This window comes from Amblyomma mixtum, chromosome 5 (genome assembly GCF_055824585.1).
Source record: "Amblyomma mixtum isolate Tamu chromosome 5, ASM5582458v1, whole genome shotgun sequence".
Classification (NCBI taxonomy): Eukaryota; Metazoa; Arthropoda; class Arachnida; order Ixodida; family Ixodidae; genus Amblyomma; species Amblyomma mixtum.
This window is the reverse complement of record NC_143016.1, coordinates 22,223,895-22,251,534: the sequence shown is the minus strand read 5'-3', so window position 1 is coordinate 22,251,534 and position 27,640 is coordinate 22,223,895. Positions and strand designations below refer to the sequence as shown.

The following is a 27,640-nucleotide window of genomic DNA, read 5'->3' as shown; positions in this document are numbered from 1 at the left end:
CAGGTAACCCCTCGAACCTGCACAACCAGTCAAGCCCTCCGCTAGCTCGCTAATTTGGCCGTTCACCTCTGTTTACGCGCCTATCTTCATTCAAGGCTCCGGAACGCAGAGTGTCGTTATCTTGCGAACCTCTCATATCAGTAAACCATTTGTCTGGCGGAGGGAAGTGGCTCCGCGCTGGTGAACTCGAGCCAAGAATCGCACTTTAAATTTGGGGTGAAGCTGCGTTCCCATTTTGCAACAGTCTTCGTCTGAGCACTGGCAGCAGCTCAATAAAAGCGTGCAGCACTCCACAGCGCTGACCTCGCCTAAACTAATGCGCGGAATAATGCAGGGAATATACTCTCACATGCAAACAGGGGTTTACTCGCCGGCACCAGAGTACTGGGCTGTAATTGTAGTCGACAATGCGACAGCCGAGGTACACAGGTCGGTAAGGTTTAATTTACAGGATGTCGCACGGTTTAGAAGCTCGGACCAGTTGACATAGTTAATACTCAAAAATTTCGCCGCAAAAAAAAAAAAAAAACACTAAGTAGAAGACCGAGCCGTACCGGCTTAACGCATTAATCAGCAAATCCTGATTGACATTAGACTCACTCATCCAGTGACTTTAATTGGCATTAGCGGTCAAAAGGCATGGAGTAACAGGTCCGCTTCGACGTTTCACCGGCGACTGCCCGTTTGGTCACCACACACGCCCGTTTCGGCGTTTCTGCGCTCATGTGCATACACGGCCGCCTTCCGCTAGTGGTGTCCGGTTCGATCATGTTCCGGGCACATTTCACACAGATTCACGCAGATTTCACGCAGATTTCAGCAGATTAGCATAGTTCTTGCAGTGTTGTGTTATACGCAGCCTAAACCCTTCGCTGGTTTTGAGGAAAGGAAAGGCGCATAACCCGCTCACTGGGTCAGTGGGCATCTCAATCGCGCTTTGGCGCTAGTGTCTAGCTACAAAGTGAAGCAATTAAGCGCTGTTCATTTTCTCAAAACCAACATGGGATTAGACAGCGAATAAAACAAGACTAGGACTATCTGCGAGATGGTGGTGGTGAAGACATTTATTGTGCTATACAAGCGACGGGAGGTATGCTTGGATCAGCCCGCAAGGGACCGGTCCGCCGCGCCGGGCTACCTGCCCTATGTAGGCAGCGTTACGCGTAGCTGTGACATCGAATCCGCCATTTTACCCCTTACATTTGGCTCTTTAACTAAGCTATTACAATCTTCGCTGTAAAACAAAAGACTGGGACGAGGATAGGAACACAATCGCAGAGCTAGTTTCAGCGTGTCTATGACGGGCTGAAGGCACGGAAGAGTTGTTAACGTAGTACGGCTGCGGCTTATTCACTCGTATGCAGTAGGTAAGTAAAAATGCATCACATGAAGCACTGGAGATGCGGATGAGGGAAAGAGGGAGGGGGGGGGGGGGGGTTAACGTCTCCAAAGCGACTCAGGTTATCAGGGACGCCGTTGTGAAGGGCTCCGGAAATTTCGACCACCTGGGAGTCTTTAACGTACATTGACATCGCACAGTATACGGGCCTCTAGAATTTTCTCTCCATCGAAATTCAACCCCTGCGGCCGGGATGGAACTCGCGTCTTTCGGGTCGGCAGCCGAGCGCCATAACCACTGAGCCACTGCGGTGGCTTAGGAATGTATCTGTGGTGTTCCTATTGGTTTCGGTTTTTTGTTTTTGAGGGAAGTAAATGGCGTAGTAATTGTATCACACCTCAGTGGACACCCGAACCGCACCATATGAGAAGGGAGGAAGGTGGGAGTGAAAGAAAAAAGAGGTGTCGTACTGAAGGTTGGTTGGTTGGTTGGTTTATGGGGTTTAACGTCCCAAAGCGACTAAGGCTATGAGAGACGCCGTAGTGGAGGGCTCCGGAAATTTTCGACCACCTGGGGTTCTTTAACGTGCACTGACATCGCACAGTACACGGGCCTCGAATTTCTCCTCCAAAGAAATTCAACCGCCGCGGCCGGGTTCGAACCCGCGTCTTTCGGGACAGCAGCCGAGCACCATAGCCACTGAGCCACCGCGGCGGCTTCGTACTGAAGGGCTCCAGAATAATTTAGACCACCTAAGGATCTTTAACGACAGGTCGCAGCAGTGGGAGGCTGCTTTGTCCAGCACCGAGCCGAATCTCCAACTTCGGCTGGTGACCTGGGAAGAGAACGTCGCGACTAGGCACGGCCTGGACGCCACAACCGGCAGCCTGAAGGCCGCCCGCATTGCTGCTGCATAACTTTCGTTTTTTTTAACGCCTTCGTAAAGTTTTTTACCACCACCACCTGATGTCGCACAGCACACGGGTACCTTTCGTTTCGCCTCCATCAGAACGTGACCGCCGCGGCCGGGTTCTGTACAAAGCCAAGAGCCTGCCGCTATAGTGAAAACGCTCTTAAGACTTCCAACGAAAGTTCAAACAATAAACGTTGCGCAGAAAACCGCCAATAATAAGTGTTCACGACGTGAAATGAAAAGAAAATGAAAATTGCTTAATAACAACTAAACCGCGCCGCCATGGAGGGGAGGATGGTGGGAGCAAAAGAAGAAAAATTGGGTGTGGTTTAGCTCCGGTTAAACCTGGAGGATTGCAAAAGCAACGAGGAGAGAGAGAGAGCGAGAGCGGCAGCGGCGGCGGCCCCGGCTCGCTAGCTATGCGCCGCTACTGCGAATGCGCAACTGGCGAGCGCGGCGGCGGCACCTCTGAGTCACCCGCGCAGCGACGGCGGCGGTGCGCCAGCTGTGCGCCGTCCTCGCGCATGCGCAGTATGGCCTTGCGTCAGCTCCGCGAAATGACTCGGCGACTCGAGTAGTGTTGCTTTCGCAAAAAAAAAAAGAAGAGAGAGATGCCGTAGTGATGCACCCTGGCCAATCCCCGGCCTTGGGTATGTGCCATTAAGCCTAAGGACATCATCATCACCAGTTCCTGAATAATTTCTTAATGTGAAAAATTATCATAATTGTGGCTACAAAAAATGAAGGGCGCACTAACTGTCACTCTCTTCTAGGAGGCGCCGTGGGGGAAGAGGTAGAGAAGAGGGTGAAAGAAGTGAGAGAGAGAAGAGCCGTAGTGGAGGGCTTCGGAATAATTTCGACCACCTGGGGATCTTTAACGTCCGCTGACATCGCACAGCACACCGGCGCATTCTGCGTTTCGCCTCCACCAAAAACGTTGCCGCCGCAGTCGGGTTAGAACCCGGGTACTCCGGTTCAGTAGTCAAGCGCCTTTAACCACCGTGCCACCGCGGCGGGCCAAATTGGTTTTGAGCGAAGTAACTCTTTTACAGCTCGGTGGACAACTCAACCACGCCGCAGGAAGGAAGAAAACATGCAGGAAGGAATGAAAAAGAACAAGAGAAAGAGTTGCCAAGTGGAGGCTTGCGGAATAAATTGTTCACAACTTGCGTTACGGCATCTATATCAGGGTAAGAGAAGGAGGAGGTTACAAGTAAAACAAAGACACGCCTTTTTCTCGCACAAATACTTCCTTGGCATTCACCACCGTACCTTGACCAATCCCCCGCGTGGGTGTGTGTCATGTTTACCGAGGTAAACAATAATAACTCACTGTAGTTTCCTGAACTGGGCCGTGAGGGAAGGTACGGAGGAAGGTAATGAAAGCAGAGAAAAAAAACTCAAAAATGTCGGGAAACGGATGTAAACCAGTCTCTCTTGCATGCTTCCCACATCTTCGTCTCTGGTTTCTTTACCCGAAGAATGCCCTGCAGATGAAACGCGTATTGCAGCGGAAGCAGCAACCAGGCAGCGCTTGACTCTCCTCGAAGCGTCAGCGATATGCGGTGGAACGAACGAACGCACTCGCACGTCGCGCGCAATTGCGACGGGTACAGCTTCGTTGAGCGCTGAGGACTTCCCTCCCGCGCGTTCTTCCGGCACCGTTTCCCTCTCCTCCCATTTTTGCTTTTTATTTTAGAGGTTTTTGCTCGAGAGTTTATAATGGCGGGACCGGGTTTCGCGGGTGCCCATTAAATACCACTGATTAATGGAGCGAGGCGGGTCGGCGCTCTGAACGCCGGACAAATGTCCGGGGCCCCGAAGAGAAGCGCTGACCACCACCATAAAGCGATCGAGCCACGTGCGGAAAGAAGCAAAAAGCATGGCGAGACGGCCCAGAAACTCCGGCGGTAGGCGCTTTTATTCTTTCAAACCGCTCCTTAGTAAAAAGTGAAAAGGAAAAGGCATTCAATATAGTCAATTAGGCGTCGCGGTGACTGCACCTATTTCGAATGACGCTGTAATTCTGCGCATAGGCGCTTTCTTTTTTCTCTCTCTTATTCTCTCTCTCCCGCTTTCTCATTCTTTTTCCTTCTTTTTTTGCGATTCTTTCCCGACGCACGTGCCTTCACAGTCTCCATTTCCCTAACCATGCACTTTTTTTCTCCTCGCAAGGAACCGCAGAGATCATAAACCAACGTTTTCTTTTTCAACAGTTTTTAGCTCGCTTGAAGAGGGGCGCACGGTGGCGCATTACGCGTAGAAGCTTGGTTCACTGAGTGCAGTGATCTTGCACTGAATAACTAGGGCCATCCTCCTTCGAAGTCTCTGCTGGTTGGTCAGCTGTTTTTTTTATTCGTCTTTTCTTTCTCTAGTCGTATGCAGCTGCTGTGCTCACACAGCGTCATCGTCATGACGAGTCATTCGAGCGCGCATGAAGACGCATACCCGTAAACAAGCCAAGAAACAAGAAGAATAAATTAAAAGTCCTCCATCGCTTCGTTATTTCCGCTACTGCAGCATGGCACGTAATTAAAATAGAAATTAGGACACAAGAACAAAATTTTCTCGTTTTCCGTCTCCGTTCTTTGGAACTGTTCAAGCCGGGAACTACGATTCAGTGGTGCCGCAAGGTCGAGAGCTTTTGTGTCGAAACATAGCCTGCGGACGACGTTGACGAGCACTTCTAGTAAGACTTGTTACCGGTCGGAGCAACAATGGCGACGACTGCCGGCAGCCGAGTCACGTTCAGAGAGGTGGAGCGGTAAGCTACAGACCAGGCGTGCGTCTTCAGCTCCCGTTGCAGTTTCCCTAAGGCGTTACTAGCACAACTTGGAACTGAACAAGAAGCTTCTTTCTGCCTTCCAATGTTTCTCTGATATGTATTTCTTACAAACACGCTCGAAATTTCCTCTCTTTTACAATTTCTTTTCCAGCGATATTTTTTCAGCGTCTCATGTTGCAATCACAAGTTTTCAGTGGCATTCGCTGGCGTGCGCCCAGGCGAGTAGAAGCCAATACGGCTACGTGGGCCGAGAGGGAGCCCTCTTAAAAATGTGTCATCCAGACGTCGATGCAGGCACATTCGCTATCCCTGAGGATCTATGGGGCTTAGCGATAGCGAAGTTGCATCTGTGGTAGACGTCAGTAAAAATGGTTGGAGGACCGGTAGCTCAAATGCAGGGCAATGATCTAAAAATTCAAGTTCAGGATTCAAGACCGGTATACCATAGAAGTCAATAGAATTCGTATTTGGAATCCAGAATGTGCACGTGAACAGAACTGGGACTTCGTCAGTTTTCTGCTCGTCAACACACGCAGTTGTTGACAGCTCCCGTCTCCGCACACTACAGTAAAAATAACAAGCTATATACAAGCTTTGTAGCTTCGTTTTACTGACGTCCATTTAGTCACATTTCCAGCGCGGGAACATAAACAGTGCGGCATTTTCGTCAAGAGGCATAATAGCTGCAATAAGAGCTGTCTGTAATATATCTCTGCATGTTTGCGTCTTCCAGTGGCACAAGTAACACATAGTTAGCCTTGTGATGTCGACGATCGTTATGTATTGACGTTCGGTATCCGTTCACATCAAAAGCTTGCTGTCACTGTTGCTATAACTGGCCTCTAATTTCGGCCTCATTTTTGTCTGATAAGTGCAGCTAACAACTCAAAAGAGCCCTTACAAAGAAGCAAAGGGAAATCAGTACTTTCGCTGCGCATGCACTTGGACAGGGACACCGACGGAAAAGGAAATAATGCATTCATTACAAGTAGTGTTAGAATGCTAGAGATATCGCCGGCTGTTCCATAACCATAACGATATGAGGACGAGGCAGGAAGATGGACTAAAATTACGAGGCGGTAAACAGTCTTTCGCGAAGAACACGGCTATTCCTATTGAGCGCGCCAGTGCATGCCTCTCTGCATACGTTATGCGCAGTCACTGTACTCTGATAGTTAGCTACAGTGATAAGTGCGGAAGTGACGATGCTGCAGCATCTGCGCATGTCTGCTGTCTTTGCATGGCCGAACTTTCTACTTGAGTTCTGCGCTCTCAGAGTTAACTTCGAAGTAAAAACCCACGGCACTTGTTGGAGCTTTAAACATTTGGAACACGCTAAAACTTGAAGTTTCTCAAGTCTGTAGCAACGCAGGTTTTTCGGATTTTGGGTAAAAGTTGCTTAGATGTTCAAATAAAAACGCAACCTAACCAGAGAAACGTCAGCAGCAACGAATATTTTTACAGCATCATTACCACAAATTCTTGACAGCTCCCAGCAATAGCCGCTAAGCCTAGCGACCTATCACGTTTATTCTGAAGCCACTCGGTCATTCTCTTCTTTTCTTACGTCACGGATGACGTCAGCGCGCTGCTTTCGAATGTTCAAAGCTATGCGCCACGTGGTGACAGTCAGGAGAACTACCACGCACCTCCACGCAGTGGAATTTCAGCGCACAGCAAGATGGCGAGTTGGGCGAATTGGACGTTGCTTACCCCTGGAAGGAAGGGCGAAAAGGGGTGGGCACAAAAGTAAGGCGGCGACACAAGAGCTATTTCGCAACTTAATTATTTTATTGGAACACTTGCACATAAAAGTACGTGTTTTTCAATAAAATAGTTTTGCGGCGATAAAGCGCTCATGTCCTCGTCTGCATCCCTCCATTACTATGCATCTTGTAGCCCACAGCGTCGACTTAGCACATAAAAATTCCTTTACCAAACTTCCTCTTTGTAATAGATACCTGCATGTTTCCGAGACGCTCCTAGCAAAAAGAAAACACCGTTCACAGAAATTCAGAAATTTCAAAGTTTTCGTGAGAAATTCAAATCCACAATATATTTACCGGTGAGCATTTTCTACTTATCTGTTCCTTTTCGATTTTGCCGAATCTGAAAGCGTAGAATCTTCAAAAATAATAAAAAAATTGTTACGATGCAAGCATTACCATAAACGTCAAATTTCTATTTATTTTTTTAACTTCTCATGCTCAGAGAATGCTGGTTTGGTTTATAGGCGTTTAACGTCCCAAAGCAACTCAGGCTATGAGGGACGCCGTAGTGAAGGGCTCCGGAAATTTCGACCACCTGGGGTTCTTTAACGTGCACTGACATCGCACAGCACACGGGTCTCTAGAATTTCGCCTCCATCGAAATTCAGCCGCCGCGGCCGGGATCGAACCCGCGTCTTTCGGGTCAGCAGCCGAGCGCCGTAACCACTGAGCCAAGAGAATGCGTCGGTAATCATGTTATCCCATCAGCGAAATATTCCAAGAAAAACTGGGACCGTAACTGATTTTGGATGGTCTTATTTTGTTGTGCTTTTTCTTCTTTGTGTCTTTTTGCTTCTATTTTCTCTTTATTTAACAGCATTATATCAGCTCTTTGCGTCAAGGAATTCCTAGGAAATTCCACTCTTTTAGTTAGCCAAACAGTGGCGACTGGAGAACAGCTTAGTATGAAGGTAATTAATGGGTGTCGAATAAGAAAAGCACGAACAAGTTGGCGCAAGCCTGAAAGGTACAAATGTATGCCAAGTTTATAAGCATCCATTAGACTAAATCTAAATCTACTAACCAACGATGAAGGAAAAATTTAGATCAGATTTCCTAACAACTTGTCGCTTAAGTACTGTGCCCAGCCTCACTGAAAGTTGTGAGCAAATGTTAGCTATACTTTTTTCTTCTCGCTCTAGTCATATTGAACACCTGCGTCGTGGAAAGCATGCATGACGGTGTCATCTTCTTTGCAGTGTCATACCGCAGTGTGTTCAGACATTTCGCTACGTATGCTGTGACGCATCACATGGGTGACGTATACTTCGATGTTAAGCACTGTGTCTGATGATGTCAACCGTGCCAGTCTAGCTTAGCATTTGCACTTGCCTCCTGCAGCTAAAGCATTGGGCCTTCACCTGCTTCTACAACTAAAACTTTGTGCCCGCCAAACTTAGGACCATGCAAGCAGGCGGCAGCGGTTGCATGCGAATACAGCGCTTTTTTGTCGGTCCTGAGAAGATGCTTAAACAACGTCTCTATATGCTAAGCGCTGCCTCGGCTGGTAGTGCCCGCATACACGACCGCAGCTTTAGTGCGCGTAAGTGTAGCCACCTGTGAAACGTTGAGCTGTCAACACAAAACGCGCCTCTCTGTTCCAGTCCGCTGCACTAATTTCACGCGTCTTCGTAGATAGAACAACTATTTAAGACACTGCACTTTCTATCCAGCTTGGTTGTTCAACCGCACAGTAGGCAGTGCGGCGGAAAAGCTTCCCTGCTAGCAGCTTGAAATGTGTGGTATCCGAAGTTGAAAAGAGCAACAGGCAGACAAGGCCTTGACTGACGTTCGTATACCATTACTCTCCGGCGACTGAGAACCATAAATAAGCACTCGCTGAGAAAGCCTGTGCACGGCCCTGATTCTAAGTAAATTATTTCTTCGTAGAGAGGTCACTTGTTCTGCAGTCCACCGCGACCGCCTTGGCATCCCGCCAGAAGCGTGCACTGATTAGTCTTTGAGCGTTTTCTCCCTCGGCTTGCTTCCGGAGCTTTAAAAATAAAAAAAAAGTAGTTCAAGGATTAACCAGAGGTCGGTGCGGCTTGTCTGTCGGTTTGTGGACTATTCGTTTCCACCACCACTGCATCGCAGTTCGAACGTCTCCCCGCATAGCCCTGCGTCGTTGTGGCAAAAACCGGCATGCAAAAATGGGTGAATTTTAAGTTTACATTCGGCTTCAACTCGCAGCTCAGCAGACCGTACGTAGATTGTGGCACGCTCAGGGAATCAATCAGCTCCAAGAGTCCTGATAAGGCTTCGCCACAAGCACACGCGTCAGTGAACGCTGCAAAGTAGTCGGCGTAACTCAATAAACCAATATGGTTAAGTTATGGTGCGTTATGTCCAGAGGAACTCCGGCACTGTAACGTTCTACACCAACGAAAGCAAAGGCGTCAAATGCAACGAAATAAAGCAGCCTGGTTAAGTTTTGGTGCTTTATTATGCCCACAGGAAACCTCACGCCCCAGCATAAAAATTCTGTACCAGAGAAAGCAATCAGTCATATGGCGCACAATATGCTCGGTCATCGTTCACAGGAAGTGACGTTCGACTGCTTCATTCCGCTTCTTTGAAAAAGCGCACATCTGAAAAGATGGGAAATCAGCGTACGCACATAAGACGAAAATGATTCAAAATGCGCATGCATGCAGTTGTGCCTTCAACGCATTTCTCGCACCCAGGGGAAAGCAGTTGTCGAAAAGCAGCAGGGTTCACTAGAAGCAGACCACCACACCCAAGACTAAGCAGAATTATAAACTGTGTTAACAGAAACATTAAAACAGACTTCAAAGAGGACTGCCGCACTTTATCAGGGATGGCTTCGACGATGCTGATCAGGAATCGCTTTGATGCAAATGCAGCTTATTTTCAGAGGTTGCCATGAAAGGCTCTGCGTTGCACATAGTATTCAACGGCGTCAATTTATGCTTGAAAGGGACGCTCAGTAACGCAGAGAAGTTATTTTCTAAACACACAATGCTGACATCATGTACATACCGCAGAAACGTACAAATGCGGCGAAAATATTGCTGAGCACGCTTCGACGTTTGAAATTTTCTCACACACTCCGTAGAGTAGATATGGTGGTTTATTGAGCGAACCGGCGGCATGTGCTAACATGTGTATAAAGTACTTCCCAATTTTCTCTAGGTAATCCGTAACAAGGGTTTGATCGCCGAAGCATGCTCCGTAATATTATGACCGGGACTGTACATAACTCCACCGTCGGAGCTCTGGACTAAGGACTCCCCCCCACCAGCTCGGTGTGCTCAAACGTCTTTATTGAATAAAAAGTTTATCATCATCGTCGTCAAAAGTCTTCGGACGAAATTGTTTGCTTTCAGCTCTATTGTGAAGAGCTTATGTCAGTCCAGAATCTCCAAATCTTTGCAGAGTGAATAGAACGCCTGACTGCCTTAAACATTTTCTTCACTGGAGCTATCCTGTAAGGCCTCCCCTACCGGACTTCAAAACCGAACCACGTGACCCAAAGACTTCTGGCTGAGAGATGTACATTTCGCTTGAAGGCATCTGTCACGGACTCTGGATAAATTCATTAATAAAATAAAATAAACAAGGCGGCCAGTCACGCTTCCCTAAGAAACGGAATGTCTACCATGGACTTTGTACTTGATACATTCTCCACTTGAGTATCCTTGCATGCAGAAATGCGCTTAGTTTGAAATGCTCGTGTCCACATATCTCCAGCGGCATAGCGCCGTTCTGCTTCCTGTCAACGTCGTACACGTACTGGCTCCTCTTAACGCAGGGACGCCCACGAAGCCAGTCCGAGCACAAGGCAGCGCAGCGTCTCAAGTGGAGCCGCAGTTCGCCGAACCCATCCAGAACATAACGGTGTCAGTGGGAAGGAAGGTGACCCTCTCTTGCGTCGTCGACAACCTCAACAATTACCGGGTGGGTACCTTCTGCACCACACCTATTTATTCAGTAAATGACGACGTGCGGTTAAAGGCAAGCAGGAAAGGATGCATGGCACGAGCGTCCGCTTTGAAACGGACAGGTGGCGGGTGCCAAGTTCGTCTTTCCATCGGTTTGTCGAATATCCCAAGCTGGCGAAGAATACCTTCCAACTAGCCACTAAGCTCGCGCGTCGATTTCAATGGAACGAACCGGGTTTTGAGAAACACTGTCCAGAGAAAATCCTGTGATTGTCCTAAAAGGAATTTCTGAGGAACATGATTCATGCAGGTCTGTTTCAGAGAGCAGTCGAGCACTTGCTACCAAATAAGATAAAATTTAACATGTGAGATTTATAGAACTATACATATTCTTACGACCCATGCGAACAAAAATTCCATGCATGAAAAATATTACGTGGTTCTCCACTTCGCGCAAAGAATGGCTAGCACAAAGAATAGTTATACGACAGGCAATATAACAGATCGCTGATATTAAAGATGCAAACCACTGCATTAACACTGCACCTTAAAAGAGTTGCACAAAGTTTACCTAGACCTGTCGTCTACAACACAATCTGAATAATATTAGTAGAAATTTTACATTCTAGCTTTCAGAATGCGCTTCTAGATCGCTCCTTTGACATAAAGGGTGCATTTTCACGAACCCGTAGTGATTACGTAATCTGTGTTTGAAATTCTGCTGATGAAGAGGGTGCGATCGCTTAAGATCATCGCGGTTTCCAGTAGTCGCGTTTTAAAACTTGTAGCCGTTTATCTTCCCATCTACGTTTCCCGGGATAACATCACCATATATACAGGGTGTTCACAGGTAGACTTTCTGAATTTAAAAAAAAAATACAAACAGCACTACACAGGCGGACGCAAACTGTGAGGATAATTGTCATCGTTATGTCAGTAATTAACTAAATGTAATAAACTTTTTATTCACTGCAGTTAGCATGCATGCTTATATTCAAAACTTAAAGATATTGGCATTTGATGACTATTCAATTTCGTACAATTTTAGTAACGCGCCTGTGTCCTGAGTACGTCTAAAATTTCAGCCCAATCAGTCTATGCAAGCGAGACCGCGGCATGAAGCTCTTCCTTGGTGTGAAGCAGCTGTTGCATATGACGCTCTGTCCGACAAGGAAGCGGCGTGGCAGGCGACTCTTCGCTCTCGGCCAGCAGTTCGGTATCGGAGCGCTTGACTGCATGCGAAGTTTAAAGCGGCACCGCGTCTTATCACCCACTCTATCGCCTCATATCGCCCGCACAGTCATTCTTCTGTTTCGCTGGCCAAGAACGAAAAGTAATCACCGTCGCCTGTCAATCCACATCCTAGTCATACGGAGCGCCGTGGGCAACAGGTGCATCCCACCAGGGACGAGCTTTATGGTGAATACCACGCTCTCGCATGCGTGCGCAGATTGGGCTGAAGTTTTAGACGCGCATATCTAAAATTGCACGTGCGTTACTAAAATTGCACGGAATAGAAGAGTCATAAAATATCCCTATCTCTAATTACATTAAGGATAGTTGCCGGGCCAGCTGGTACGGTTACGAGAGCACGACAATAACATCAGCACGGCATACGGCAGAATGCTGCCAAAACACGTTTCTGCCTGTCAATGCACTCCTAACCTTGGACGAAGCCAGATTTTGAGGCGGTTAATCATCAGCACAAGCGCGAGCTGTATGAAGCATTCATCATAGAGAGGAAAGGCGCGTCATGCGTTACCACACCATCAATGGCATTGACTAGAAAAGAGATTGCATATCTTGAATAACTATGACGACATGATGTGACAGAAGGAACTCATCCTCGCCTTCTTTTGTTTGTTGTTTTTCTTTCCGGTATTTATTGCGAGCAATGCTATAAACCTGCGGTTGTAAGTTAGCTCTGTGTGTGTGCGTGTCTTCTTTCTCTGTCCCGTGTGAGCGCGCTTGTTTTCGGTACTATCTCTGTGCCGAAAAACAACATAAGCATGCACGCTAATTACAGTAAAATAAAAAGTTAATCATTGCTTTTAGTTAATTACCTATACTGCGATTACAATTATCCTCAGAGTTAGCGACCACCTGGCCGCATATCCCAAGTACAAAAAACTTTTGTGTAGTGCTCTTTGCATATTTTTTTTTAATCCAGAAAGTCTAACTTTGAACACTCTGCATAACGTCTTTCGACACCCCAGAGGAGAGATAGAAGTTTGTTCACAAAATTAGGATCAAAGGTTCAAAGCTTAAATCTCCAATGCATATTCTCCAGGCAGATTCTTTCACAGCAGTCTCGGGCGACCTCGCCAGTTGAGCGCTTTTCATCTATAGGCATGTCTCGAGCTTGTTGCCTCCCCCCCCCCCCCCCCCCCTTCTATGGTTGAAATAAAAGAAAGCTAGTGACACGCCATCGCGTTTCAACGATATGCTGTGGTTGCGCCACCCACAGTGGCGGCATTTGCTGCTCATTATCTGCCACGCCAGTTCAACGTTTTTCATGCTTAAAAAAAAAAAAAAAAACTAGTACCAACCCACACCGCGTACCACGTCCGAAAAAAAAAACAGTAAAACTGCGCAGATTTCAAAACAACAAGTTTGCAGGAGCCTAGCAACAAAGGAAATAGTTTAGAGATAATTGTACGGACACTTGAGCAGTAAAATAAAACTAAAACTAAAAGAAGCGCAGGAACAGCGTCGCATATCTCGTTGAGCTGAGACCTTCAAAACAAGCCCTAGAGTGCCGCCATGAAGAAGCGGGTACTCAACACGGAAGTCAAAACTAAGAGGGCGCTTACCAGCCATCGACAGCTTTCAGCGACACTGGAAGAACACCAGCCATTATTCAGTGTGCGGCGCACAGTTGCGGTGAGGCTTGCAGCGGCATAAAACAACTGCGCTACTTGCAGCTAATTCCCCGTCTACGTGGGCGTCATCGCCTGGTGACACGAGGACGGGGACGGCTGCGTCGTGTTAGATGCAGCGTGCGGTAAGCGGCTTACGCGCGCGCACAAAAGCGAGCATGCGAATGAAAGCCTCACGGAAGAGGCTGATCAGCATAAGCGTCGGTGTGCAGGCTGAAAGCGTTGCCTGAGCCCTTTATCAGTCCCGCGTGGCCGCTGCCGAAGCGCTTCGCTCCTGTGCACAAGTCGCGTAAAAGTTTGCGTGACGTTCGAGAGATAACCGCTGTTAGCCGCCAGTTGCGGCCGACGGTCTGACACGTGGCGCCGAGCTTCGTGGGCGCGGTTCCTGTGCTCGACATGGACCGTTGTTGGCAAATGTTTGTACAAATTGCGGTGAGGCGTGCGCAATGAAGATGTGACGCTGCGGCGTGTCATCGTGCCTGATTGCGTGGACACGTCTCTACCGCTTCAGCAGAAAACAAAAAAAAAACTGCAATGATTATGGTTCACCTCCCTGTCTCTAATTCCTCCTCCGTATCCTTATTTCCCTTTCGCATAAGCAACGGTGCGTCTTTCTTCTTGCTTCCACAGCCATGCGCTTTAGTCTCCAATTTCATGAAACGCTTGTATAGAGAAAAGCAAACTGAAGGAGTTTTCGTAGCAACTTTTAACCCCGCATCCCCATCTTTTTTGCTCTTCTGCGACGCGTGCGCATGAAGAAACCGACGCTGACTCCATCTTTTGAGCCTCTCTGAAGAAACTCGGAAGTCATGAACGTCCCAACGAGGTATGAACAGAAATTGAGCTCCGCCGCCAAAGAGTCTTCTCTCATTCTGCCGTCAACGCCTTCCCCGCGTTTTATGCGAGAGCGTCTCCATCGCAGCTTCTCCACATGTCTAACGTGTTTCATATTCAACGCCTACGCGCGGTGTTTCATAACGTCGAGTGATCCCGAGTAGTACACTCCCATCTCTATATGAAGGTAACCAAACTCCATGAAGGGGGGAAACTGAACTATGGAAAACAGGTAGTGTTAACAACCTAAATCTGTTTAAAGAAGGAAATCTTTAGCAAGGCAACGGCCGTAGCGGCGAGTAGCTCTGCAAGTTAAACGACGGGATGGTTTCTTCCAGAGAACCCGCGCCCGGCGCGGTCCGAAGGAGTGGTTGATGGACGGAGAAAGAGACACTCCGCCTCTCTCTTTTTCTCGCTCTCCTCAGGCATCACCTCCTCTTCTTTCTCTTCCTCTCTTTCCTTTCTCCTTCTCCTCCCCACCGGGCAGAAGCGAGCAGATCCATAAATGCGAGACGCGTACGAATCGCGCCGAGTGCTGCGTCCCTATTGACGAAGACAAATGCGCCGCCCCAGCGCCAACAGCCACGCGCCGCGTCGGGATACACTCACGTGGGCACACCGGGGAAGATTTACCGTAAAGCGCAGTGTGCGTGCGAGCGTGCGAGCGTGCGTGCGTGCGTGCGTGCGTGTTTGTCGATAAAAGCTAAAACAAGCGGCTGAGGAGGGAAGGTCCATCCGCCGCACGCAGCCGCCTTCCTAGTTGTCCCAAGGCAGAAAGAGGGAGGCTTTTATCGTGTTTACGTAGGCCCGCAAAATCTCGGCCTTCGTATATTAACGCACACTAGGTGGAAAGCAACCTATTCGCGGCGAAAACGACGACTGAATTCGGGCGTTGTGTGCCCCCACACGCGCGGCTTTTCCAGCTCACACATACGTCGCAGTCTGGATTGGAGGAAGGGTTGATGGAGCAGTCTGGGGAAGGAGCGAATGAAAGGTGGCATCCTGTAAGGTATAGTCGAACCCCAGCAGCCGCAATGGGGAATGCGCCCAACGCGGAGACGAGGCCCATTAAGCCCGGTGCGGTGGGTAACGACGGATTCGCGAAAAGAGGCGGCGTGTGTGAAGCTAGCTAGTTTTCTGTGCTGCGGCCGAAGACGTGTAGCGAGGCACGCGAAGTGACAATCTCGGTCGGAGAGCTGCTCCACCTGTAAGTAATCGGTGCGTGAAATGACGTCGTCGGGACTCCGGACTCGGTAAGTGGGATTTGTAAACAACCCCAGAACTCTACTCCGCTCGAGCCGTGGGACTCGCGGCATTGGCGTTCTGTTTCTGGAGCATACAACGCCGTCAGAGCTTGAAAGATGTCGAATTCGAGATAAGGCTTTGTTTGTTGAGTCTGAAAGTAAAAGAGTTTTGATTGGACGCAAAACTTCGGGGGCTGAAAGCTCCTCAAATCCGAGCAAGAGAAATGAGTGATGCGAAAGTGGTGACATTCGTCTTGCGCATCGAAAGTAATAGCCGTAGTCGATGCCACTGAGAGCTCTGTAGAGTTTCCGCGCGTTTTCCGATCCGTCACTAAATCACACAGCAGCAAAAGGAGGATAGCTGCATAGCGGGGAATGCACGTGAAGTGCGCTACGTTTGCACACCATCGGTTGTGTCGATAATGCAGTGCTAAGAGCAAAGTTCTGTAAGTTAGCTTCACCTCGAATCCAAAAATGGGATAGATTACTTATCCTGGAATAAATACCGCCGCTGCCACCATCGAAAGCAGCGTTGTGCAGTTGTCTTCGTCTATCTATTCAAAGTCGGGCAATCGAACGATTGCATCTAATTCGATCCAATCGTGATGACGAACGTACAATCCTCCGGAGCAGAGTTGAAATCGTTTGTGAATGGGCTCGTTTCAGCACCGGAGAGCTGTCAGGCCAGCCGGATAGGTGGCGTCATAGACACGCACACGATGGTACACACATCTGTGTGTATTTCTCCAGAACCTACTCGAAGCCTACCTTGACAAATCACCGATGGAGCAGTTGTGCCCGCAAACAAGTTCCAGCAGCACCATTTTAAGCAAACGAACGCTTTTAGCTGGCGCAGCAGATGTTCTCTGAATCTCGCATCAATATCTGCATCAGAAATCGCTTCGTCTTTGTGTGAAAGTCTGTTGCCAAATCCATTGCCAAGTTGGTATAGAGGCAATTTGTCTGTACGTCTCACGAAAAAGGGTGGACGTTTCGCGCTGATTGGTTGCTGGGCCATTCGAGGTTTGATGAAACAGCGGCCCGAAAGTGTCCCAAAACACCCGCTTAGTGTAATTAAACACGTCATCTAACAATTGCATTTATTCGAGAACACTTAAAAAAACCCGAGAGGCCGTGGCGGCAACTTGCTCAAGTTGTCGTACATTCGTTCAGGCTGGTTTCTTCATGACAGAATTGGTGTAAGCCCAGCAGACTGATGCAGCAAGGAGCGCAGAGTAAATATATTAACTCCAAACTAAACCGGTTTCCATTTCCAGCCCTGCCACGTACCTTTTCCCCGCATTCATAGTGCAGTGTTTCTTTCATCGCTCCAGAGTACACGAATCACCTGAGCTCGGCAACCACAGAAGAATCTCCAAGCGCCTCTCGGCCGGCGGTCAAGGCTGTATTAAGCAACAAAGGCCCACCTTCAGTCTCTCAGAAGCGTGCAAGGGCCGTACTAATGACACAGGGATGTTATGTTTCGCTTGTACTGGCTAACACACCGCGCGGCTTAGCCTGCTCGGAGCCGAACCTTACCCTCGGGATTTAGCGGAGAAACAAGAAAGCATAAATCTCGTCGCGCTCCTCTGGGGACATCTTCGGGCGCGACCTGCGTGGCTCCAAAGCGTTGTAATAATGGACCTTTGCTCGAAGACGCGAGCCTCCTCCGCCGTATGGGGCGTGGAGGCGCGCGGCTCGAAGTAAAAGAAACCAAGGAAAATGGCGCCTGTCGTTATTTATAATCAAGGACGGAAGCAATGTCCTCTCCTTGCTCAACTTGTTCTAAGCGCAATTCCCTCTTGTTTATGTCTTGCACGGCTATTGTGTCTTCACATTTTTTGCCCAAGAAAAAATAAAAAGAGCGAGGGGGCAAAGAAGGGAGGGACTGGGGAGCTCGACTGACGCGTACGCTTCGCGTGTAATATATGTGGGCATTTGCCCGAGATCGTTTTTCAAAAACCCGGTATCCGCCGCTCTTTGACGGTTGTTGATCCCACGAGAAAACTGAGCGCGCCCGTTCGTTTTTGAGTGAAGAGCGTGATATGTATAGTGTATGAGCAGTCAAAGTCCACTGGCGCACGAGCGAGTTACGAGTAACAGGGTAAGAGCACGCTCTCTTTTCGTTTCTCTACTCCCTCTCTTTTCTTTCTCTGAACTTTCATGGTTCTTTTTGCGTCTTGAACGAGTTCGAAGACAGAACAGAATATGAAAGGTTCAGCCCATATACGTTCGAACAGCAGTGGCGTCGTCGACGTGTAGTCTAGATAGCTTCGCCGTGCAATTCTGGAACATGTGCGCGCTTCGTGGTGTTGGTTTACCCTCGCACCAACACCTCCTGTTCTTTTAGTGCGCAGCTCATAAGCGTCCGTTCGTGGGTTAAGCCGCGTCGCCGGCGTCGGTCTAACCGACCCAAAACATACATAAATAAAAACAAACATTGCCGCGAATGGGGTCAGAAATCACGGCGCAGCGAACAGATCAGCTTCGCTGGCCACTGCACGAGAGCACTATATATCGCCTCAGCCGAGCACGCCTCGTGTTAAACTGCAACACTCTCTCGCGCTGTGCACTGCACACCATCTGCTCTGTTAACTAATACTACTATCGAACTAATATCTTCGCAGACGTGCCGACCACCCAGCAAAGCAAAACAATGATCCTACAGAGATTGAGAGCACTAGGCTATCTCCGCAGCCGATGACGCCTTGTGTTAAATTGTAAAAAACTCTCCCGCAGTGTCGTCTTCTACTAATACTGCTATCGAACTAATACTTAGTTCGATATTAGCAACTATTACTACTATCGAACTACTGCCGATAGTAGTAACTATTACTACTATCGAACTAATATCGTCGCCAGACGTGCTGACGACCCAGCCAAGCAAAACAGTGAGCCTACAGGGTGCGAGACACCGGCATAGTTGCGCTCAAATTTCGCACTAGTAAAAATCGTAATCGTCCTTAGAATTTTTTTTTCTTGAAGATATCGCTTTCTTGCTTACCACATAAATTCCGCACTGACTAGTAACGTGTGAATTGCGGCGTAAAATGCTTTTTCCCAGAAATAAAGGACAAGCGCTTCTAGTTCCCAGGGCTGTCTCCGTGTGGCGCATGGCTTTGAACATTAAAAATAAGAAAGAGAACGGCCAATTTCGACAACTGAAGCGCTATAGGCCTAGAGGCACTGACGGGGCGTTGTCCCGCGTGGTATACAGCGAAATTCGTGTGCATCAAGGGTGCACTCGCCGGATCCATCGTCACTCGTAGAAAACTTGTGCGTGATACAATTAAACCAAGGGACTAACCAGCCGCTGTACGAGCATATCCGGCAAAAAAAGCAAAATGCGAGTTAAAGGTGTATGAATCAATATAATTAAAAAGCAAGTGCTCCTTCTAAATTATCTGAATCTATTAAAAATAAATAAAAGATTTCTATTGTGGCCAAAAACAGCGATCGATGGCCACGTGCCGTTCCTGTGACTTTCAAAGATTTTCCATTCCTGACTAAAGTTATGAGACGGCAGAAAACCATAACTCAGACGCTAATATTGACTTTTTGGTTGACCCCTTCAGTGTTAGCCATGATGAACCATGGCGAAACGAAACGATTTCAAGCTCTCATTTCCATTGACATGAGTAGAAAATACGACTGCATCTAGGCAGGAAGCATTACACAAAAGTTAAAAATGCAAAAGACTATTATGCATGGGAGCGATGATGGCATGAGAGGATATTACGATTTCGATATCACGTTGAGACCTTGCAATAGCGAGCGAATAGTCTTTTGGACAGTCATGCGTTGGTAAAGGTTAGAGAAGTGGTTTTTAATACAGCTGTAGAAAGTACAGTGCTGTTCTCTCTCGGTTTCAGTTGCAATTTATTTCTAGCTCGCATTGATATAATCATGCAAAGAAAAGCTACTGCTTTCACAGCTAAATTTTTGCGTAAATGTGAATTCTCAAATCTACCTTCCACACGTGATTAAAACGAAAAAATAACGTTTTTCACCCTCCGCTCGGGGGAGGCAGTGTGAGCGTTAACAGTGTGCTGTTATAAAAGGGACACCTAGACCTTTACAGACAACGCTCGGTTCAGTGAATCGCTGCTACATTAAACGAAACGCGTTTGCATATGATAGAGTATCAAATGTACCTAGAAAAAAAGAACAAAACGCACAAAAAGGCAGAAAAAAATGCCAGAGTTGTAACGTAGTTAAACCGAGTAGACATGCGAAAGCATGTGTTTAGCCACTGTCTCGTATACATATACTGATATATGAATGTGTGTTCTAAGTTATGATTTCTTATGCATGCTGAAAGTGACGTTCAGTGGCCAGCGAAGCTGATCTGTTCGCGCCGCCGCGGGATCGGAACCCAGTCATGGCAATATTTATTTTATTTCTGCGTGGGCTGTTGCCATGCTAGGCCTGGCCAAGGTCACCCTCAAGGTCACCGTCCCACTGGCTAGAGCTGGCGCAACGCTCCTCCGAATAGACCCGAGCTTACCCGAGTTACTCCGAGGCTTCACACAAGATTCTTGGCTGGGACCGTATTATGTAGTGTTATCGCACTAAAACGCCTTCTGAACTCGATGCTTCTTGTGAGCCCGTCCGCGCTCTCTATCAAAATTGCTTCGCTCTTTGGACAACGCTCTGGCTCCGCAGGTGGCCTGGATGTTCGTGGAGAAGTTCACGCTTCTGACGCTCGCCAAGAGCGTCATCACGCACAACTCTCGCTTCAAGGTGACCCACAACGGCCACCGCACCTGGCACCTGCACATCCACGACGTGCAGGAGCGCGACCGCGGCGCCTACATGTGCCAGATCAACACGTCGCCCATGAAGTCCCAAGTGGGATACCTCAACGTGGTCGGTGAGCGCCTTTTCTGGCGGTTCTTAACTGCTACGCCAGTTGCAGTGCTGAACGCAGTGAGGCACTGTATGATCTCGTTTTCGGTGTACTGGGTGGTACATTTGCCTCACGGGCAGGACCGCATCCGAACGAGAAGTATGCACATGATTTGTGCTCTAATGCGCGCGAATGGCCTTTGAAATCATGGGTAATGTTAACAAATATCCGCGTATATTAGTAAAAGTGGTGAACGTATTCAATTCCTTTTACACTGAAAATTGTATGAGCTATTATCTCGTCAGTTCAGACTGAGCAGAGCTACCCACCACGATGGCTCAGTGGCTATGGCCTTGTTTGCGTGAGCCTAATAGCGTCGGGTCGAGTCAGGGGCCAGGCCTAAGCAATTGGTCACCCGAATTCGACGATTCCGCATTTACATAAACTCGATCTCAGCGAGTCAAGATTGTCAAAACTGCAGCGACGCCAAGCGTCGAGCAGCGCAAAGCGAGCGAGCAATGCCAGCCTCCAAGAACACCACAGCAACCACTGTCTCGGAGGCGCGACGGCGCAGTTCGCATTAATCCTCTGTCATCCTACTTCCTCATTCTTCGACTCGTCAGCATTTACAAGCACCTCTCCGGCAGGGTAGAGCTGAGTAAACCAACCCCTTGCGGAGGAGTTGACTGAACACGATTCCTCGACTCCCAGACTCGACTCGGGCGCGTTTACATGAATCCAGTGACTGATTTTCTGCCCGACAAGTCAACTCAACCCGGCCCTATCAGGTTCATGTAAACGTCGCTGGTGGAGTTCGACTACTAATCATAAGGTCGCGTGACCGAATCCCGATCGCGGTAGCCTCATTTCGGTAGTAAAAAAAAAATTGAATGCCATTCGAGAAAGAAAGAAAGAAAGAAAGAAAGAAAGAAAGAAAGAAAGAAAGAAAGAAAGAAAGAAAGAAAGGAAGGAAGAAAGAAAGAAAGAAAGAAAGAAAGAAAGAAAGAAAGAAAGAAAGAAAGAAAGAAAGAAAGAAAGAAAGAAAGAAAGAAAGAAAGAAAGAAAGAAAGAAAGAAAGAAAAAGAAAGAAAGAAAGAAAGAAAGAAAGAAAGAAAGAAAGAAAGAAAGAAAGAAAGAAAGAAAGAAAGAAAGAAAATAACAGTTTTCGACGTTTACATCTCCAGAAGCTTCGAAACGTTAAACCATACACACCACAAAGAATGCGAATGGGAAGACTGCTTAGTGGCTTGTTGTTCGTTTACGTTATGCAGTACGACTCTTACTTGCGTGTATACACCTTGTGTGTATTTTATTTTTATTCTTGACGTCTCTTCATGTGTGTTTCGTCCAGGAAATCGGCAAAAGAAAATAGTATTTTCTAGATTTAAACTCATAGTTTTTCAGCGCGACGGTACATGGCCAAAGAAAAGAAGCAGGAAGAGAAAAAGGACGAACACAGCGCTGTGTTCGTCCTTCTTCTCTTCCTGCTTCCTTTCTTTGGTCGTGTGCCGTTGCGCTGAAAAACTATGAGTTTAAATCTAGAATGCCAGCTAGCCCAAGAACTAACTCTACTGAAGCATTTTCTAATTACGTTAGCCTCATTGAGTAATTTACCGCAACCTTTAACCAAGTTTTGCTCGGAGTCCTGCCGTTGACTTCAAAGACAGCAAGTTAATATTCCAAACTTAAAGTAACAGAAAGCTTACGTCTGTGTGCACGCGCTGGCTGTCGTCTGTATAATCAATATAAATGGTGCCCGGCAATCGTTCGCGTGCTTTCACTTAAGGGTGTATTGATCCACGGAAAGAATCGGTACGGACACTGTACGCGTGAGGATTAGCATACCGAAACCGCACGTGGGAGAGGTCCGGAATAATTTATAGACGCACCTGGTGTTCAACATGCGCTGGCTTCGCGCTGCACATGGGCCCCTTTGCAGTGCGGTCACCGCGACAGCAAATAATTACATTTGCGTGCCCTAATATCCACGTTCCATGTGGCTCTGTGGTTGGGGCGCTGGGCTACTGAGCCAGAGTACCCGGGTTCGAACCCTGCCGCGATGGCCGCGTTTCGATGGAGGTGAAACGCATAGGCGTCCCTGTGCTGTGCGATATCAGTGCACGTTAAAGATCCCTAGGTGGGTCCCCCTCCCACCTTCTTTCCTTCCCCAGGGCGCGGTTGAGGTGTTCACCCAGAATTGAGACCTGCACCTTGCATTCCTTCGTAACGAAATCTTTTATGTACTATACGTTTCCTTGTTGGGACTGACCTGCTAGCGAACAGTACTGCCGGCATTCCAGTTACCGAATGTTCCAGTGTTTACTGTGCCTCGAATCTACAGGTCATCTTATGCGCAGCTACAACTACTGCATGTTCGCATGGAGTTCTCTCGAGTATCTACCGCCCTTAGTTATACGTTGTAGTAACAGCCTCCGGAGAACCGTGAGACCTGAACGAATCGTTGACCGATTAAGTGTGTTTCAGACGGTCCTCAGTGGAGCAAGGTTGATATAAGTTCGCTGCATATTCAGACCACAGCTCTCAACAACCACGCTCGAAGCTGGCCTCGAATTTTCTTGTCTTTCCTGCTGCGATTATACTGCTCTATGCGTGACCTTGAGGACTTGCAGCCCAAATAATTAAAAGCGGAACATTGCCTCCAGTGCCGCCCAAGATCGACAACAACCTGACCAGCGACAGCACAGAAGTCGCCGAGAGCGGTGACGTGGCACTGCGCTGCGTAGCGCGTGGGACGCCGGAACCGGAAATCACCTGGCGCAGGGAGGACGCCCAGGACATCGCACTTGACGCTGCCACGAAAGGTCAGCGACGCGCTGTGACGGTCCAGTAGAATATGACTTCTCACTTTTTCGCGCGCTGCGTTTGTTACGTAGTCGAGCAGGATAACTTTCCGCAATCACTTAGCGGAAACGCAAAAACGTCAGCGTAGTAGATAGCAATTGCCTCTGCCGACAACCTCTTTTCATTTTATTCAGTAAGTCACTGCTACTACCGCTAGCCGACATGAGAAAGTTTAACATGGAGAAAATCGAGCATGCTCTAAGGAACGGAGGTAGCCTAAAATCAGTGAGGAGAAAACTGGGCATAGGTAAAAACCAGATGTATGCGCTAAATGACAAACAGGGCAATGTCATCAGCAATATGGATAAGATAGTTGAATTAGCCGAAGAGTTCTACACAATCTATACAGTAGCGAATGTAATCATCAAGTTACTGAGGGAGGCAGTCGAGCACAGCAATGGGACATCCTGCCAGTAACGAAGGAGGAAGTAAAGAAAGCCTTAGGAGCAATGCAAAGAGGGAAAGCAGCTGGTGAGGATCAGGTTACAGCAGATTTGTTGAAGGACGGAGGAGAGATTGTGCTACAAAAACTAGCCACCCTGTATAAGCAATGCCTTGTGACCTCGAGAGTACCAGAAGCTTGGAAGAATGCTAACATTATCTTAATTCATAAGAAAGGAGACGTCAAGGACTTGAAGAATTACAGACCAATCAGCTTATTGTCCGTTGCCTACAAGGTATTTACTAATGTAATCGCTAATAGAGTCAGGACAACCTTGGACTTTAGTCAACCAAATGATAAGGCAGGCTTTCGTAAAGGATATTTGACAATAGACCGCATTCACACTATCAATCAGGTGATAGAGAAATGCGCAGAATATAACCAACCCCTATATATAGCTTTCATTGATTACGAGAAAGCATTTGACTCAGTGGAAACCTCATCTGTCATGCAGGCATTGCGGAATCAGGGTGTAGAAGAGTGTTATGTGAAAATATTGGAAGATATTTCTAACGATTGCACAGCTACTATAGTTCTCCATAAAGTCAGCAATAAAATTCCAATACGGAAAGGTGTCAGGCAGGGAGACACGATCTCGCCAATGCTCTTCACTGCCTGCTTACAGGAGGTATTCCGGGGACTGGAATGGGAACAGTTGGGGATAGGAGTTAATGGAGAATACCTGAGTAATTTGCGATTCGCTGATGACATTGCCTTGCTAAGCCACTCAGGACAAGAACTGCAAAGCATGATAAATCAGTTAGACAGACAGAGCAGAACGGTGGGGCTAAGAATTAACATGCAGAAAACCAAAGTAATGTTCAACAGCCTAGCAAGGGAACAGCAGTTCTCAATTGGTAGCGAGGTGCTGGAAGTAGTAAGAGAATATGTCTGCTTAGGGCAGGTAGTGACCGCAGATCCGGATCATGAGAGGGAAATAACTAGAAGAATAAGAATGGGGTGGAGCGCATATGGCAGGGTCTCTCAGATCATGAATGGTAGCTTACCAATATCCCTGAAGAGAAAAGTATAAAACAGCTGTATCCTACCGGTACTCACCTATGGGGCAGAAACGTGGAGGCTAACAAAGAGGGTTCAGCTTAAGTTAAGAACAATGCAGCGAGCTATGGAAAGGAAAATGATAGGTGTAACGTTAAGAGATCGGAAGAGGGCGGAGTGGGTGAGGGAACAAACGCGGGTTAATGAAATCTTAGTTGAAATCAAGAGGAAGAAATGGGCTTGGGCAGGGCATGTAATGCGAAGGCAAGATAACCGCTGGTCCTTAATGGTAACGGAGTGGATTTCAAGAGAAAGCAAACGTAGCAGGGGACGGCAGAAAGTTAGGTGGGCGGATGAGATTAAGAAGTTTTCGGGGATACAGTGGCGGCAACTGACAAAGGACAGGGTTAATTGGAGAGACATGGGAGAGGCCTTTGCCCTGCAGTGGGTGTAGTCAGGCTGATGATGAGGATGATGATGATGATGACTACCGCTACTCAGGAATGCCGCTCAAGAACTCCATGCAGACTTCTAGGTAGTTAAGTTGCAATGGCGCATGCAGCATGAACTGTTCTCCAAATAATGCGGATATAGTTGTTTAGTAATGTGCTTTAGCTGTGAAGAAATTTTTTTCTCGCCTCCACAGTTTCCACAGGCTGCAAAAACACAGCATTGCACCGCAAGGGAACATTTCTCCTTCATCCTATATGTGCACCCGGCTGTGGCTAGGAAACAACTATGCTTGCCTCGTCGGTGTAACCCGAACGCTATCCCTGCTGCCAAGCACCGGTTTCCTGTAAAAGGAAAAGAAAAAAAGAAGAGCCGTCCCGAAAGTCGGAACGTCTTAATGAGAAGCAGGCTGCCGCGCCTTTCTTTCTTTCATTTTTTTTCTTTGAGTCTGCGTGCCTTTTGGGCAGTGTCGCGAGCCATGCACGAACTTTGGGAGCGACACTCTTATAGTATGGAAGGGGGAAAAAAAGAAAGTCAGGAGAAAATGGGAACCGAACAAATATGCATGCCTCGCCTCAAATGAAGTACATTCTCAGTTTACACGATGCGCGCATAAAGCGCGAGTGAGAGTTCGCCTTGCGAGTAAACGCGGGCCATGCCCACATGACTGGAAACTCGTCGCACACATTCATAATGCTAGAGTCATTGCAACGTACCCAGTCGCGCCATCTACCGATCATAAATTTCCTCCCCATCTTTTGGTCGGGTTATCAGGCCAGATCAAATTTATTTACGCGTTGCTAGTACGCTGCTGCAAAGGAAGAAGGATGGGGAGGAGGAACCAACTTTTATTTGTGACATGACAAGGAGGCTAGGGGTTGGGGATTAGGCTAAGACAGGCGTGTTGGTCGTTGGCGACCTCCAGGGCGCAACCTACTATCCGGAATGTATGTAGAAAACCAGCGAAAAGGACGCATTCACAAGGAGGAGAAGTACACAGGACAACGCTGTCCAGCGTTGTCCTGTGTACTTCTCCTCCTTGTGAATGCGTCCTTTTCGCTGGTTTTCTACATACCATGCACCAACTGGCCCAACAAGCTACGCTTCTTCACTACTATCCGGAGTTGTACCTCTGGGTCAGGGCTGAGCAACGCAGTCGTTCACTGACTTTGGTTTGAGATTTTGAATCTCAGAGGTGGTTGGCGCTCTGGGCACTTGAATAGGATGTGATTGAGGTTTTCTTTAGTATGACTGCAGAGATTGCAGTGGGAATTGTATTCCGCCAGATGCATCAGGGAGTACCTAGATATAAGGGTTTGGGAATGCACCCGTTTGAAGTTGCCTGGTTGAAGTTGCCGCCAGGCAACATGCTCTGCTTTGGTGAGGGATTCGTGCGGGGTTGGGTATTTGAGTCGATCGTTTCGATAGTAGAGGATGATTCCATGGTAGGTTAACATGCGCTTCCTTCCGAACCAGGGCACGGGTCGCTCTGTGTCCGGTTGACGAATCCTCGAGCATATTCGCGAGCTGCCGTGTTCCCTGGGTGGGAAGTATGTGCTGGCGCCCATATGAGCTGGAACCGTTCTGTGGATAATTTGGCTCTCGCCAGGATTGAGAGAACTGGGGCACGAAGCCTTCTCCTAGGAAAGTTCTTGACTGCATCCTTTGAATCACTGAGAATGTGTACTCTTCTCTGGTGCGGGCTACGGCGAGCGCTATGGCCGCCTCCTCAGCCTCTGCAGATAGCCCGGTTTCCCGTGAGGTTTCCGTGAGGTAGAGGTTTTTCGTGATTGCCTACGACCACGAGCGCAAATGCTTCCTTTTCGAGCTATTCTGCCGTATTCGCGCGGACTGTTTCCGGTAAATGGGGAATAGTATTTATGCAGGGCACTGGCTCGGGCGGCGCGTCGGCCTTGGTCATGCACTTGGTGCAAGCCTTTGGGAAGGGGAGGAATGAATGTACGATTGGCAGTTTCATTGGGAAGCGAAAGTTCGAGGGTATACCCATGGTGATGAACCCAATTTTGAATTTTTAAAAATAGCCTTTACTGTGGTCTTGTGGAAGAGGCGTTCGTACTGTTCTCTAAGCTACACCTCAGCCAGTTCATTGACCGTTTTGTGTACCCAAATTGGAGCAGTTTTTCGGTGGATGTGTTTTTGGGAAGTGGAGGGCTGTTTTATATGCAGCGCGAATGATTCTGTCTAGGGACCTTTTCTCAATTCGGGAGAGATGCTCGCAATGAATAGTATATGTTATGGAGCTGAAAACGAAAGCCTGCACTAGTCGCCGTGTGTCCGCCTCCCTCATTCCTCTATGTTCGTTAGTAATTCTGTTGATGAGGAGAGGCGTGCAGTTGGCACATGCTTTGAGTT

The 27,640-nt window shown here is 47.9% G+C and overlaps 1 protein-coding gene across 1 annotated transcript in view; it reads left to right on the top strand.

Annotated features, from left to right (window-relative positions):
- Positions 1-20,009: 20,009 nt before the first annotated feature.
- The window catches only part of LOC149341526 (lachesin-like), a 36,723-nt gene continuing 29,092 nt past the window's right edge, over positions 20,010-27,640 (top strand). Inside the window, exons 1-2 of the mRNA XM_089541985.1 lie at positions 20,010-20,538; positions 23,178-23,336. Of these exons, the coding sequence (XP_089398111.1) occupies positions 20,340-20,538; positions 23,178-23,336 (358 nt within the window). The 5' untranslated portion in view covers positions 20,010-20,339. The remainder of the gene's footprint in view (positions 20,539-23,177; positions 23,337-27,640) is intronic.